At 37.2% G+C, this 14,626-nt stretch overlaps 1 protein-coding gene across 4 annotated transcripts in view; it reads left to right on the plus strand.

Annotated features, from left to right (window-relative positions):
- Positions 1-14,594, plus strand: part of WDR47 (WD repeat domain 47) — a 31,317-nt gene extending 16,723 nt beyond the window's left edge. The window contains exons 6-15 of one of the 4 annotated variants that reach the window (XM_065072409.1): positions 1,515-1,641; positions 3,692-3,870; positions 4,008-4,265; positions 4,949-5,027; positions 6,236-6,393; positions 9,787-9,956; positions 10,883-11,053; positions 11,429-11,560; positions 12,302-12,520; positions 13,174-14,594. In XM_065072409.1, coding sequence (XP_064928481.1) covers positions 1,515-1,641; positions 3,692-3,870; positions 4,008-4,265; positions 4,949-5,027; positions 6,236-6,393; positions 9,787-9,956; positions 10,883-11,053; positions 11,429-11,560; positions 12,302-12,520; positions 13,174-13,316 — 1,636 coding nt within the window. In that variant the 3' untranslated portion in view covers positions 13,317-14,594. The remainder of the gene's footprint in view (positions 1-1,514; positions 1,642-3,691; positions 3,871-4,007; positions 4,266-4,948; positions 5,028-6,235; positions 6,394-9,786; positions 9,957-10,882; positions 11,054-11,428; positions 11,561-12,301; positions 12,521-13,173) is intronic. The other 3 variants (XM_065072410.1, XM_065072411.1, XM_065072412.1) reach the window with 3 other exon arrangements.
- Positions 14,595-14,626: the final 32 nt, after the last annotated feature.

The following is a 14,626-nucleotide window of genomic DNA, read 5'->3' on the forward strand; positions in this document are numbered from 1 at the left end:
CAGTTGGTGACATTATCTATTATTTCTGCCTTACAGCAATATTCAGTATCTTGTGTTAACATAAAGACCAGCTGTAACTATACTTAATGAAAAGGAAACAAACACCATCATACTGATGTCAGTTCACCCGTAATAATGGAAGTTTTTGCACTAATATACATCTTAATACATTCTCCTTAATCCACCTTAAATCTTTGGCTTTATCAGTCTCTTCACAACTGGAGTTCTTGTGGATAGCTCAAGTCTTACAGAGATCTCTTGAGTTCCATTTTTAAAAAGTATACCTCCTGAATATACTAATGAACTATGAATCTTCTAATTGTGTTCATATGTATGCACAGACGTTAACATTTGTGCAGGTTGCTGAGAGACCATTGTTAAAACTGATTCTCAAAAGTGTTGGTTAGGGTTTTTTTTCCTTTTTCAGTTTATCTGTGCAGAATTATTCTAGTACACTAAAAATATTTATCTTGTGGGCTAAATAAAGTGGTGAAAGGCTGTGTTTTTTCACTGTGTAGGTATCTGCATGTGATGTTAAGTGAAGTTGATACATTTTAACATGTTTTTTCATTAATTAATACATCTCTTGAAAGTTAGAATTAAATTAAGGGGCGAGACCCATAGCATTACGTTTTTCAGAAAAAATCAAATTTCAGATTAAGTATCCAATTTCAATGGCAATATTTGCAAAGGTGGAAGCTGAACTCTATGTAAAACTGGCCCTTGCTTCCTCCTGCACATGACGAAAATACGGTATTGCTTTTTTAAGTTGTCTTCAGCAAGCAATTACTTGTCTTTTAGTCAGCTAAGTTACTTTTGTTATTATACACAAAAAGTGCAAAATTAGTTCTTAAAAAGCTTTGCTTTAAGTCACTGAGTAAAGGGGACTTTAAGTTGACAAAACCAAAGATGGGAATCCAAGGCTTTTAATGTGTTCTTCACACTTCCTAATTGCCAAAGCATTTTGAAAAGAGTTCCATGCAAAGTTACAAGAATAACAAAAACTGATATAAACATTTTCCTATGTAGCACCTTCAGGAATGTTCAAGCTGATAGATGTTAAGTATGATTTGAATTTATATTGATAGTGGTATTCATACTAATATAGAAGACATTAGTCAGATAAGATATCTGATGCATTCCATGCACATAATTGCTTTGAAAACAGGAGATCTTTTATGACTTGCTAGTTAAAGGGTATGTAATTCCAGTGTTGGGATAGAAAATGTGGAATTTGATATCCCAGGGTGGTAAGGCTTTTTTTGGAAAATGTTGGGATAAAGTACACTGGCTGACTGTGCTTTTGGTTTGTTAGCAGTTTTGTTTAGTGTAACTCATTGCAAGTGGCATTTTTTTCCTAAGCACTGTCTTCAGTTTTATGTGACTTAAGAAGTTTACATACTTCTGTTACCAGATTTTACTCTAGATAAAGTTTTATTTCTCTACTTATCAGGGCATTTTGTGCTCTTAATTTTTCTCAATTAAGCTTTTCTTCTCTTCCATGTTGCTGCAAGAAGTGATACTCCTGTGGAGCCACAGCATCCCATCAGCAGTGAGACTTTGTGCCAGAGTTCAGTTCCAGAAAATGAACCAGTTAATGGAGCACAGAGTCAGGGATCAGCCAAACAAGAGAAAAATGAGGTAGTGATTGTTTGTTTAAAATAATGAGGCCCTTTGAGCTGTGTTCTGATCGCTTCATAATGATCTGCTTTTGTGCTGAGAACTTCATGCACGACAATGGGTTGCTTTGAATGTTGTTTTTACTATAGTGAAAATACCATATTGCATCTTTTCTAAAAAAACACTTTTTTTTTTCCATTGTATATAAAGTTCTGCTGTCATCTGAGTCTGTAATGCAGCTGATGATTGTGCCTTCTCATATCAGCATAAGTGCCTTCTCATGCTGCTAAGCTGTTGTGTAGATCTGAAAAAAAGGGCTTTGCAGTACTCAAAGCCAGCAATGTTACAGTAAACAATGCTTAAGAATCTTCTTAGTGTTTTTGTGAGAAATCTGGCATGTAGCCTGCAGTTTTTGGTGTAAACACCAAGTTTCATAGGTCACTTTACATAATTTTGTCTAGGACACAGAGAGATAAAAATTGGATAATTCCCTGGTAAATGTATCTTTGCTATTCCGAATACAATACCATAACTGTTTTTTGGGTTCATCTTTGAAGGCTTGTGTTTTGACTATCCTCTTTTTTTTTTTTCTCCTAAGAGCAATAGGGAAAAATGAAATAATAGTTCCGTATAAAACAATGAAAACAGTTACCTGTTACATTCCATTTCCACAGTTTTAAATTTCTGCCTCTTAATTCAGTAATGATTAATTACATAGAGTATGTGGTCTGTTTGCAGACTCCAGTTTGGTTTTTCTTAAGTAAACTTTGGCTTATGACATCTATATGGTACTGAAACCCAGTCTAGTCTTGACATGTCTGTATTCTTGTGGACTCTGGACACATGAGCAAGGCAGTGGGGCTACTGGAGGATTAACAAAGTCCTCCAAACTTGAGGACTTCACTCCCCTCAAGGACTTTGCTGAGTAACTTCTGTGCTGCAACAATGTGTGTGCACATTGGGAAGAAGGGGGAGAGGAGAGAGCTTAGCTAGATGTGTGACAGAGCAGGCTTCAAAAGGTGAAAAAAAATGGACTTGGAATTTATAGAAGCTAATGAAGACAGGAGATGCTGTGCTGTAGATAAAGACCTTGGCCAGACTATTATACACAAGTAAAAAAGAATGTAGTACCAAGTCAAATTTCACCTTGTTTTGTTTTCCAAATCCTAGTGGTATATGTGTATACCTGTGTGACTGAGAAATTAATTTAAGTTTCTTTTTGTAGCTTTATTTTTGCATTGTTTCTGGAGGTGTTGAGCCGTTGAGTCAGAAGCCACAGTTTATGCAACAGAGCATCTGAGCAACACAGTTGAGGTTTAGGCATTGGATTCCGTATCATTATTACCCAAACTAATGGATCAAAGGATTGAATCCAATTGCAACAAACAAGTATCAGTCATGGAAACAAGTATAGACAAGAATGTCTGCTGCTTAGATGGTTTATAACCAGTGTCTGGGGAATACTTCACGTACTGGAAATACAGAGAATGCTTTCTAGACTTCTGAAGATACTTTCAGTTTAGAAACACTGAAGTTATTTATCTTGGGTGGAGAACTTTTTACAAATGCAATTGAGCCGGGAAATCCATTCTAAACCAAAAAAGGATTGTGTCAAGAGAACATAATTTGGGAGAAGTGAATCTGCCCTGCAGACTGATGGCAGGGAAGTGTCAAGGTGGCAGAAAATACTAAATTTCTAGTGAAAATACAACGTGGAATTTGGAACGTTGCTTACACTGTTTTCTGATTTTTTTTTTTTTCCTCATTTTCAGTTTCCAATCACCTGTTTGTTTTGATGCTAAGTATCACTTTAGAAATTTTGTAGGAGAGTCTTGTCATCTGAATTAAGGCAGAACTACTTCAAAAGTAGTTTGAATCAGGCTGGCAGCAATTTCCTTATTTTATATGTAAATTGTATCTGGGTTTAGGGAAGAATGAAGGCATTGCTCCTCAGAGGAAAATATGCTGGCCTGTTGATGCCTTTGTTGAATTCACAAACCAGAGTGAACATTTAGGTTAAATACCACAATTAACTATTTAATTTACATTAGTAATTCTCGTTTATTTTAAGCTTCGTGATTCGACAGAGCAGTTTCAGGAATACTACAGGCAAAGACTACGTTACCAGCAGCACTTGGAACAGAAAGAGCAACAACGACAGTTGTACCAGCAAATGTTGTTGGAAGGAGGTGTAAATCAAGAAGATGGAGCTGACCAGCAACAGAATCTGACTGAACAGTTTCTTAACAGGTTGGGGGAGTTTTGTTGCTTCTCCCCTGACCCACTCCTGTTCCTCTTCAAGTTCTCATAATAATATGTTTTGATGGTCATTGTTTTGTTTTTGTTGTTTTGTTTGTTTGTTTTTTTCCCCTCTTGTCACTTACTAGATCTATACAGAAGCTGGGAGAATTAAATATGGGTATGGACAGTCTTGGCAATGATGTACAAACACTCAGCCAGCAATGCACCGGGAGCAAAGGGAATGCATCCACCAATCCAGCAAGTAACTTCACATCACCACCTTCAGATGCTGGTCAGAGGATAACAGCTGATAGTCAACATATTAATACAAGCACTCCGCAAAAGCGTGGGTCAGCTAGTCAGATACCCTTTCCTGAAGAGTCACCTGTGCAGGGGAGCCAAATGTAAGTTATATGAGACTGTTCAGGACTAGAAGGGTCCTTCTGGTTGCACTGCGGGAGTAGCTTTTTGTATTTATTTTTAGTTATCAAATGAATTTGTCACTGAATAGGGGTCTTTAACTCATGATCAGTGGTTTTTTATATATTTTTGTAGGGATTATAAAATTCTTTTTTTTCTAACAGCACACATGAGAGTGATTTATCAGGGTTTACATTTTATCCTTCCTTTCAATTTCAGATTTTTTAATTTAATTTTATATGTATAGTTCTTGTTTATTTTGTGTTCTATGTTTCTGAAAGCTTGTTTATTAGATTCAGACTAGATGGAGGGAGAGGCAGGATAGAGTAGGAATTGGATTTCATCTGCTAACTAAAGGTAGTGTTGACTTGAAAACAACCATTCTTCCCTGTATGTGTGTATATGTTTGTATATTATAGAATGAAAACAAGTATTTTTAACTTGCATTAACTTGTTCAATGCCTGGAGTTGCTGCAAAAACAACAACCTTGTGTAAAGATTGTAGTTTAATGGTAAATAATCAGATACACATAACACTTGTCTCCATAAATTAGTCAGTTCTGAGGATGACTGAAACTAACTTTAGTCCAAAAAATATTTATAAACACATCTGTCCCTTCTCCTGTTTTTTCTGTCTTGTCAATTTAAACTCTTCACTAAATCAAAACAGTGTATCAGAACACGCTGTCACTCAGCCGCAATTGGAAGACTCTTCAGGGAATTTATCTAGGACAAGAGGTGATGAGGTGAGCTTTCCTGTTGTCCTTTATAATTTGTGTTTTCACAAGATTCAATATTTAATCCTGAGTATGTGACATCCTCTCATGGTTAGCAGATACTTAGTTAATTTTGGTTGATGCAGTACCTACAGAATCACAGAACCATTGAGACTGAAAGAGACCTCTGGAGGCTGAGTCCAAAGCCACTGCTCAAAGCAGAGTCAACAAGAGCAGGCTGCTTGGGGCTAGGTCCAGTTGAAGTTTAGTATCTTCAAGAATGGAGATGTCACAGCCTCTGTGGACCACCTGTTCCCATGTCTGACCACACTCGTAGTGTGTTCAAAACAATAAAAAAATTTAAATGGAATTTCCTATATTTCAGCTTGTGTCCATTGCCTCTTGTCCCTTCACTGCGCACCACTGATAAGAGTTTTGCTTGATCTTCTTTACTCCTGTCGGGTGTTTACATACATTGAGATTTACACTCACCCTGAAAAGCCTTCTGATCTCCAGCCCAAAAAGTTCCAGCTCTCTTAGCTTCTCCCTGTACAACAGAGGTTCCAGTGGGGTGACCATTGTTTTGTGTTCTCCAGATGGCAACCTGGATTGTTAGACTCCAGTCAGTATGGTCCAAATTCAGGGAAGTAAACTTTGCAATAAGTACATTCTGAAGTTCCTGCATCAGATAAATGAAAATCTATTTTAGAAAGCTGGTGATGGAGTCATCTGGAAGATGATGTAATAAAGCTTAGCATAATTTAATGATAACTTTGTGTTATCTACAGGGTGAAAAGCTGATCTTATGTTTAGTATTATATTTGTTTCATAAACTGTTTTTGAACTGGACTATTTTCAGAAAAATGCAGCTTTGTTCCCCTTGCAAGTTTCACACAGATCAAATGTGTTTATACAGAAATAAACTGTAATATGCTTTTGAGATGGGTTGTTTAGAAGAACTAAAATTGTTGGAAGCCTGGAGGGAGAATGAGAAATGTTGATCTAATGTTAGCTGTTAGAGTGAGTTGAGGAAGAGAACTTTTTGAAGTATGCCATTCCTTGACCTGGAGTTAGACATTGTTTTACAAATCTGTAATTTTAATGGTTTAGCCTGGTGCTGCTACTTATTAATACTTGGATGCAACCATTTTACATTATTCAGCAGAACAGTCATATCTACTTTTAAATATCCAATTTTATGCTGAAGAACTGAATTTGACTGTTATCCTTCTGCACAGGACGACAAATCAAAAAAACAGTTCATCTGCATTAATACCCTAGAAGACACACAAGCTGTTAGAGCTGTAGCCTTTCATCCCAGTGGGAGTTTATATGCTGTTGGCTCCAACTCTAAAACTTTGAGAGTTTGTGCCTATCCAGAAGTAATTGACCCAAGGTAAGAAAGCCTCTATTATGATTTTCTGTATCATAGCACTTCTTTCTCCTGTGCCTTCTCACACCTGTACATTTCATACCTTTATTTTGTTGTTGTAAATACTGCAATGCTCTCCTTAGAAACCTGAACTGCTGAACAAAAATATGATCTGCTGAAGAATGTATATCTTTATGGGCTACTTCTTTTGCTTTGTTCCGTTACTGGCAAGATGCGTTGCCACAATACTACACCTTTCCTTATAACTGTATTATTTTTGCCTTGGTAAGTGGGCTTTTCTGTGTTTACTGTGATGGCTTCTGGTTTTGATGTTCCAGCTGTAAAAGTGGGAGAAGGTTCATGTCTGTTGCCAAGCCAGCATAAGTTGGGGTTCATGAGATGCTGTTTCTGGCAGGAGGATGGACTTGACAGTAGAGAAAGAAATCTAAGAAATCTCTCTTCAGCTTTTACAGCAAAATTTGCCAGAGTATGTCTTTTGGCCCATAGTTACTATAAACATTGTTTTCCACAGATACTTTGGTTCCTTGACAGGAAAGGCAATATTTGTGGTTTACTGTGCACCTAGTCTTTTCTGTCTTCTTTTTACTTATTATTTTAAGGGGGGGGGGAGGGGGGGGGGGGTGTTTCACCTAAAAATAAATACTGACATCTCAAACATCTCCTTGTCTCTACTCCAGATACGTTATTTTTTTGGAATAGGGGGGAAGTGCAGGCATCTAAAACTTCACAATTTCAGAAGGAGCTACAAGTATGCACAGTGACTGTATCTGGGACACCTTCCCAGTTTAGGATTCATGTTCAGGCTTCCAAAGTGTTCAAAAAGTAATCTGTGGGGTTTTTTTAGTTTTCCTCCTTAACTGTCATTGGTAAGATAGCCTTTGAAGTTTAATTCCAAAATATTTATGGGCAATGTATAAAACAAGCAAAAAAGTTGATTTCACTGATGCACAGCAAATCAGCTTGTATCACAGTATCACAGTATCACAGTATGTTTGGGATTGGAAGGGACCTCAAATGATCATCTAGTCCAATCCCCCTGCTGGAGCAGGAACGCCTAGGTGAGGTTGTATTAGGTTTTGAAGCCCAAACAACCTCCTCTTGATTGGTAAACAGTGCAAAACATTTTCAGTGGAATGGACGCTTCCTTATTAATAAACTCTGCTCTCACACAACTTATTCAAACCACTGGGAAAGGTTAGATGGACTCTGCAGCCTTAGTCTCTAGTGCACGATTGGTTCTGACAAGTGACATAGTGCATCTGGGTATGAAAGGAATACTGGGAGTTCTTTAATTCTGAACTTGGAATTCTTCCTCTTGTGTTTTTTTTTTTTTTCCTTTATGCTTACACTCTGCCATAAACATTTTATCATGGGAGGTACAAATCAGTAGCAAGATTATATGGTCTCAAAGATATCCTAATCTTTGTAACAACCTGAGTCTAGACACACATTCAAAATTTTCCGTGTTTTTTCAAAAAGCTATAGCTGTGTATTGAGTAAATGGCAGTTGTTTAACTGTACATCAACGTTTTGTCAGGATTATTTTAAGCTTCTAAAATTGTCCTTCAACCTGATTCAGGACAGGTTGGTTTGTGTTTTTTCCTTTCTGTAGGGGTGTAATAGCATGCTCTTTTCACATGTTTGAGATTAAACACTGATAGATACACATTACATTCCTGCAGTTGTTGCTCAAATAATCATGATGCTTCCAGTGCAGTTAATTGGCAGCACCGGGTCTCTGGGCTGGTGTTCCCATGTCCTGCAAAGTCAGTGATTCTCAGCTGTTGCCTCCTCCTCTTAACAGCCATTGTAAATCCAGACTCTGAGTGCAATGCAAGGCATTGGGCCATTTAGGAAGCTCTGTAGTATATGTCGAATGGTGATCTGATTTAGGCTAGTCTGACATGGATTTCCTCTCTGGCAACAAAATAGAATTAGCTTCCATGTAGATTTATTTTAGTATTCTACGGCCATGTTTATCTTGAAAGTTTTTAAACAGACTTAAATGTTTATCTTCTATTTCTTCTCTCTGTTTCTTTTGTTTGAGTATTTATACTAGTTTCTGAGTTTTTCAACAGCAATGTGATTTGTTGAATTTCAGTTGTTGACGTTACTGGAGTGAATGTTGATGGAGTTGGACACAGCAGTACTTCATCTTAAGCGCTTGACTGCTTCCTGCTGTGGGAACAGACAAGTAACATTGTAGGAAATTAATTGATTGAAGTAGAAGTGTACATCAATGGGACTATTCCTTTTATTTCAGCCACATGTGAAGCTGATGTGGTTTCAGAAATATAGTATGTTTAGATGCTGTGAAGATTCCTGCATTAACATGTAATGCTGAATGTGTCTTTCTTGCACAGACAGCTGTATTAGATTTCGTAGCAGATGGGTGAAGCTTTGAGAGTCACCTTATTCAACAAATAATATCCAATGCACAACTCACAATGATAAACCTGTTGGAGGTTTTTCTTTTGCTGTATGGATTTTTTTGTTGTTGATTTAATGGCCAAAGAGGAAACAGTACTTAACTTAGGGCAGCAATTTTCTGTGTTTTCCCCGGTAGGGTTAACACAGAAGCATTTTTCTTGACCCTTTAACCACTTTAATTGATTGATGAGTCCCACTCATTCTGACAGCAAGGATGACATAGACAGCTACTTTCTGGATAAAACAGCAGGCCTCGACTTTTGTTACAGCACTACTAGGCACAACAACATCCCAAACCCAAGTATATGGAGCCCAGCCATATAATTGTGCTGTCACACAGAATACAATCCACAGATAGGGATTATGTCTACCGGGTGGGAAACTGGAAGAGAAACACCTTCCTGTATGCATACACAGAGGTTACACAGGCTTCTGCTTGCTGCTTTCAGGAATCTGGATTTTCCAGCCTTGAGCTGTGCTGCTGTACTGTGTGCTGCCACAGCTAGTGCGTGTGCCTTGTGAGCTTTCTTGGCCTAGTGTTGCCCAAGTGAACTTAAGCATGTTCAGAAATGGCTACAGTGTCAAGATGGTGAATTATGAGGGATGTAGAGAGAAATCAAACCAATTGAGGACTCTGGGGATAAAATTTCCTTGTATGTAGCTAATAATGACTGTATTTTATCTGTATTGACCCTTTACAGATGAAGGTACTGTTCTGTTTTTTACATTCTTTTGTGTGTCCAATCACAAATACCATGGGAGGATGAGGAACAACTGAGATGGAAAAAATCCTTTTGCCTTGTCTTAGATCGCATGTATATGTCTCAGTGCAAACAGTTATTCATGTTCAAACAGTATTTCATGTTAACCAAAATAGCAGAAAAACAGTATTTTCATTTTAGAGTACATTGTTTTCCTTACAAATAAAAGGAAATTGCATCTTTTTCTTCTCTCTATTTTTTTCAGTGCTTATAATACTCCTAAACAACCTGTAGTTCGCTTCAAAAGGAACAAACATCATAAAGGATCAATCTACTGTGTAGCCTGGAGTCCCTGTGGACAGCTGTTAGCTACTGGTTCTAATGATAAATACGTGAAAGTACTGCCTTTTAATGCAGAAACTTGTAATGCAACAGGTACTGTATGTATTTAGCTTTAATAATTTATTTTCAATTATTTGTCCAGTATTTGGCAAAACCGTTCAAATTACATTGATTATGTAGTTAATAGGTTTCGTTATTTTATTCTTGTACTTGATTAACTTAGTCTCTTTTCCTTTTCACCATCAGTATAGTCTCTGTCCAGCAAAGAGCCACCAAGGGGATGAAAATTATCTTGTGGTTTTGTTTGGTTTGGGGTTTTTGTTTGTTTGCATTCAGGTTTTGTTTTGCTATACTCACTGGTATTGTGCTGTCTTCTGGTTGATTATTGTTTTTTAATTCGGCTATGGTAAAACAACCAGCTGTTATTACCCAACTCTGCTTCTTGACTGTCAGTAGAATTTATTTCCACTTCAGTTCCCCTTTTTCTTGCCTAGTTCTGTCATCTTTTACCCCATTTTAGAAGTCCAAGGCTTCTCCCCCAGTAAATAATTATTTTCCATGCCCCACCCTCCTAATCAATACACCGAATATGGTTCTTTTCTGTTTTGAACTTAGGCTACCTTGCCTTATGTAGTTCAGTGTTCTCAATGATCCTTCCCTGCTGGCAGAGAAAGCCTTTTGGTTTACAGTAGTTTACAAAAAGAAATAAATATCCTCTGCTAACCTCGGCTGCAATTGGCTATGGAGATGACCCATATACCTCTTGCAAAGCTTTAGGAACTGTAAGAAACTCAAACACCACTCAATAGAAACAAGATTCTTATGTTTTTTTATTCGAACTCTAGTAACTGAAATAGTGTGTTCTATGGAAAGTGCACAACCATGTTTATACTTGGTAGTATACCCACCCTTCCCTAAAATATTCTGCATTATCGTGGTAGTTGCTTGAAAGATTGCAGGACTAACAGTGCTAAGCAAAGCATGCCTCACTTTGTTCCTTTTTTTCTTAATTATTTTAGGACCAGATTTGGAGTTCAGCATGCATGATGGGACAATCAGAGACCTTGCTTTTATGGAAGGCCCGGAAAGTGGTGGTGCTATTTTAATAAGTGCTGGAGCAGGGGACTGTAATATTTACACAACAGATTGCCAGCGAGGACAGGGCCTGCATGCTTTAAGTGGTCACACTGGTATGTGTGTTGTTGCTTCTCTCTTGCACTTTTAAAGTCTGCATTGTCTTACTACAAAGTTGTTTGTTTGGTTTTTTTTTTTAATGTCGTCTTGTTTTTCTTTCTAGCAAGACTTCTCTCCCAGCTGCTCTTGAGATATATTGGGTAGTGAGTGTTTGTTTTTAAATTTATTGGCTGTTAATTTAATGGAGAGAGTGCATGCATCATTCCAGAGAAAATGCAAAGCTGGGTATTGCCTTACACTGTTGGTATTGCAATATGCACATTTTCCATGGACTTTTAAATCTCTGAATGCAAAAATATCATCAGAACTGTAATATTTTATTGTTTGATTAATGGTGTTTAATCAAATAAAACAAGTTGTCTTGTTTATAGGTCATATTCTAGCACTTTATACATGGAGTGGCTGGATGATTGCATCTGGATCCCAAGACAAGACTGTCAGATTCTGGGATCTGAGAGTGCCAAGCTGCGTTCGTGTTGTGGGAACAACGTTTCATGGAACAGGTAGGACTTGTCATTGTGCTTCTAATCATCCTTGCATAAAAATATATTTTAAAAATGTCTAAGTAGTAGAGAGTGAATTTAAGGGGCTTTTGTATCACAGAATAGAGGCTTGGCTTTAAAAGGAAGTTGTAAGGATATCTTTACCTGTGTGTTTGGTTTGGTTTGGGTTTTTTCGAGTAGCATCTCCTTTCAAAAGTTGGCTAGTTTTTTGCCTTGTGACTTTCAAATAGACACTTCCAAGTACATTAAAGTAAAACAAGATGCAAGACTGTTTCAGAATCGAAGGGGTGGGACAGTGCAGCTGTTTTTGCAAGTTCTCAACACACTCTGTAGAAGTCTGCAGAAGGATTCTTAAGAACCACTTGGGTTCAGATATGTTTCTTGAAACCTTTGGGGAGGGGGCAATAAATTAGAAGGTGGGGAATTCCTTGCATTATTCTGCATTATTTCATAAACAGTGACTTTCTTTCCTGTGATGAAACACAGTTTTTCTCACACAGCTTTAACAGTGGCTTTGCTACTCTTCCAATGTGACCTATGGCTTCAAAGTTTTAAGTGCTAGAATATAAAAATTTTGGTATTTTAAGATAACAGTAGCTAGGTACGTTCGCTTTAAATGTAAGGCCAGCATTCAGTATTCTTATACAATGTAGAGTCTTGTTTTTTAAAAAAAAGTTGGCTGTTTGCACAAATATACGTACATATAATGTGTGTTTGCTTGGGTTTTTTTTAATCCTGCAGGAAGTGCCGTAGCCTCTGTAGCTGTTGATCCTAGTGGTCGTCTCCTGGCTACGGGACAAGAGGACTCCAGCTGTATGCTATACGATATTCGGGGAGGACGGATGGTGCAGAGCTACCATCCTCATTCCAGCGATGTCCGTTCTGTTCGCTTCTCTCCAGGGGCACACTACTTGCTCACAGGATCGTATGACATGAAAATAAAGGTGACAGACTTGCAAGGTAATGTACCACAAGAGATACGAGGTTAATTTTCAGTTTTGTGCTTTTAATATTGAAGTTGTAAGAGAACTTGGTTCAAAGATCAAGATTTAGTTTAAAAGGGGAAAAACTAGTAGAGCTTTGAAGTGTTTGAAATGTATATAAAATGTTTGTCTGTTCACAATTGGCTAGTTGTGTTGCTAAGATCATAGGCTACCTTGGGTTTGGGAGGGGTCTGATTGTGATAGAAGAACTAATTAACACTGTTGCCTGATGAGGTGGCCATTGCTTTTGGGCAGCATTCATAAAATTGACCCTTAAAAAAAAAAAAAAAGGAAAAAGTATAATAATAATAATGCTCATTTTTATTGAGAAGAGTTAAGAACGAAGAAGACTCAGTTATATCTAATAGACTTGATTTTCTTGGACTGCTGAACTTTGATTACATTGTTTAAAAATGGTGAATACCTGTATTTTAAAGTTGTGCTGTATTCAGTAATGCCTAAAAACCAAAGCACTGAGGCCTTGTGTTATACCCTGTGTGTAAGAGTTGTCAAGTATGCTCTGTAAGGTGAAATACATATGTGAGCTTTATGAAACAAACAGGTGGGGAAAAAAAGGAGCTGGAATATAAATTAGTGAAATGACTAATGATTTCTGTTCCTCTGCCATAGGGGACCTCACGAAGCAGCTTCCTCTCATGGTGGTAGGAGAGCACAAGGACAAAGTTATTCAGTGTAGGTGGCACACACAAGATCTTTCCTTCTTGTCCTCTTCTGCAGACAGAACTGTAACGCTTTGGACCTACAATGGCTAGAGTGCAAACAAGGTGACCTATGCAGCTAAAGCACAGAGACCTGAGGCTACAGAACTGTAAAAACAAAGTAATAATCATTAGGCATTGAGAGAGCAGCAGTTGAGCAGGAGAGTGTCGAAGAGGAGGGGCACTTGTCACAGATTTTTGTGGTTTCTAGGAGGTCTTGGTGTTTTCAGTATATTCTTTTGCAGTGCTTTCAGTCTTCCATGTGAACTCATGCTGCTGTGACCTATTGTAGTCTTGTTGCCAAAGTCTATGAGGAGAACTCTTACGTTGTCGATGTGCACTCAAAGTAACATGAATGACATGTTTACAGTTTGGTATTAATTGCATTCCTTGGTCTTTGCCTCAATGAGAATTTTATATAGAAACTTAAATTGAACAACACTTTAATTGAGCCTGTATGTAACTAGTTAGACACACATGAAAGGTAAATTACTTCCACTGTTTTTCAGATTTATTATATTCATCACTTCTCAGCAAGAGGTCAAACTTTATAACATCTCCACAATTTCAACTTTTTTAGTAATAAATTCTAAACTTTAACGGTGACTAGGCAGTAACCACATCTTGATTATGGTCCATTATATAGTGTGGGTTGGTTTTTTTTTCTTTCTTTTCATCTAAACTGGGGAAAATGTTGCTGGTTTTACTATGTGGCATTGTTTTGAACAAGCTAACATGTTGGAGGGGGGAAAAAAGTAAAATATTGATTTTTTTTTTTTTTTTAATTTTTTTAATGTCCTGTAGAAACATACAATATTTTACTTTTGAATGCAACAGAATACCTCTGTGTATAATGTACTGTAGAAAAGAGTGGATTGGCAGCAGTTGTCACAGTGAGTTTAATGGCTACCAGTTTTTCGGGTAAAAGGGATACCATTAATGCTATAATAGAAACCAGCATGGCTTAAAATGCTATGTCTGCATGGTAATTTAAGAGTTGTTTGAATTCCCAGTTCAGAAGCTTATCTGAATTTTATTTCTTGCACTGGTTATGTATGGGGAAATTGCAGTTTTATTTCTACAAAACTTTAGATTCTAATGTTTATGTATTGTTATATTTTCATATTGTACAGTTCCTTTTACTTTTTAAAATATAAACCTTAACTATTAGGTTATTTATTTATTTGATCTGTGGTTAAGTTTTGGATTCTCTTGGTTACTAAATTATATGTGCACTGTAGCAAGCATTTTTAACTATCGTATAAAAGTGGAAGGGTAACTATAGAAGTGTTATCTGTGCTATAATCTCAATAAAGACCTCCAACACCTGCAGCTGTCTCAGCTGTTATTTTGAATTCTGGGTT

The sequence above is a fragment of the Columba livia genome, chromosome 8 (assembly GCF_036013475.1).
Source record: "Columba livia isolate bColLiv1 breed racing homer chromosome 8, bColLiv1.pat.W.v2, whole genome shotgun sequence".
Taxonomy (NCBI): domain Eukaryota; kingdom Metazoa; phylum Chordata; class Aves; order Columbiformes; family Columbidae; genus Columba; species Columba livia.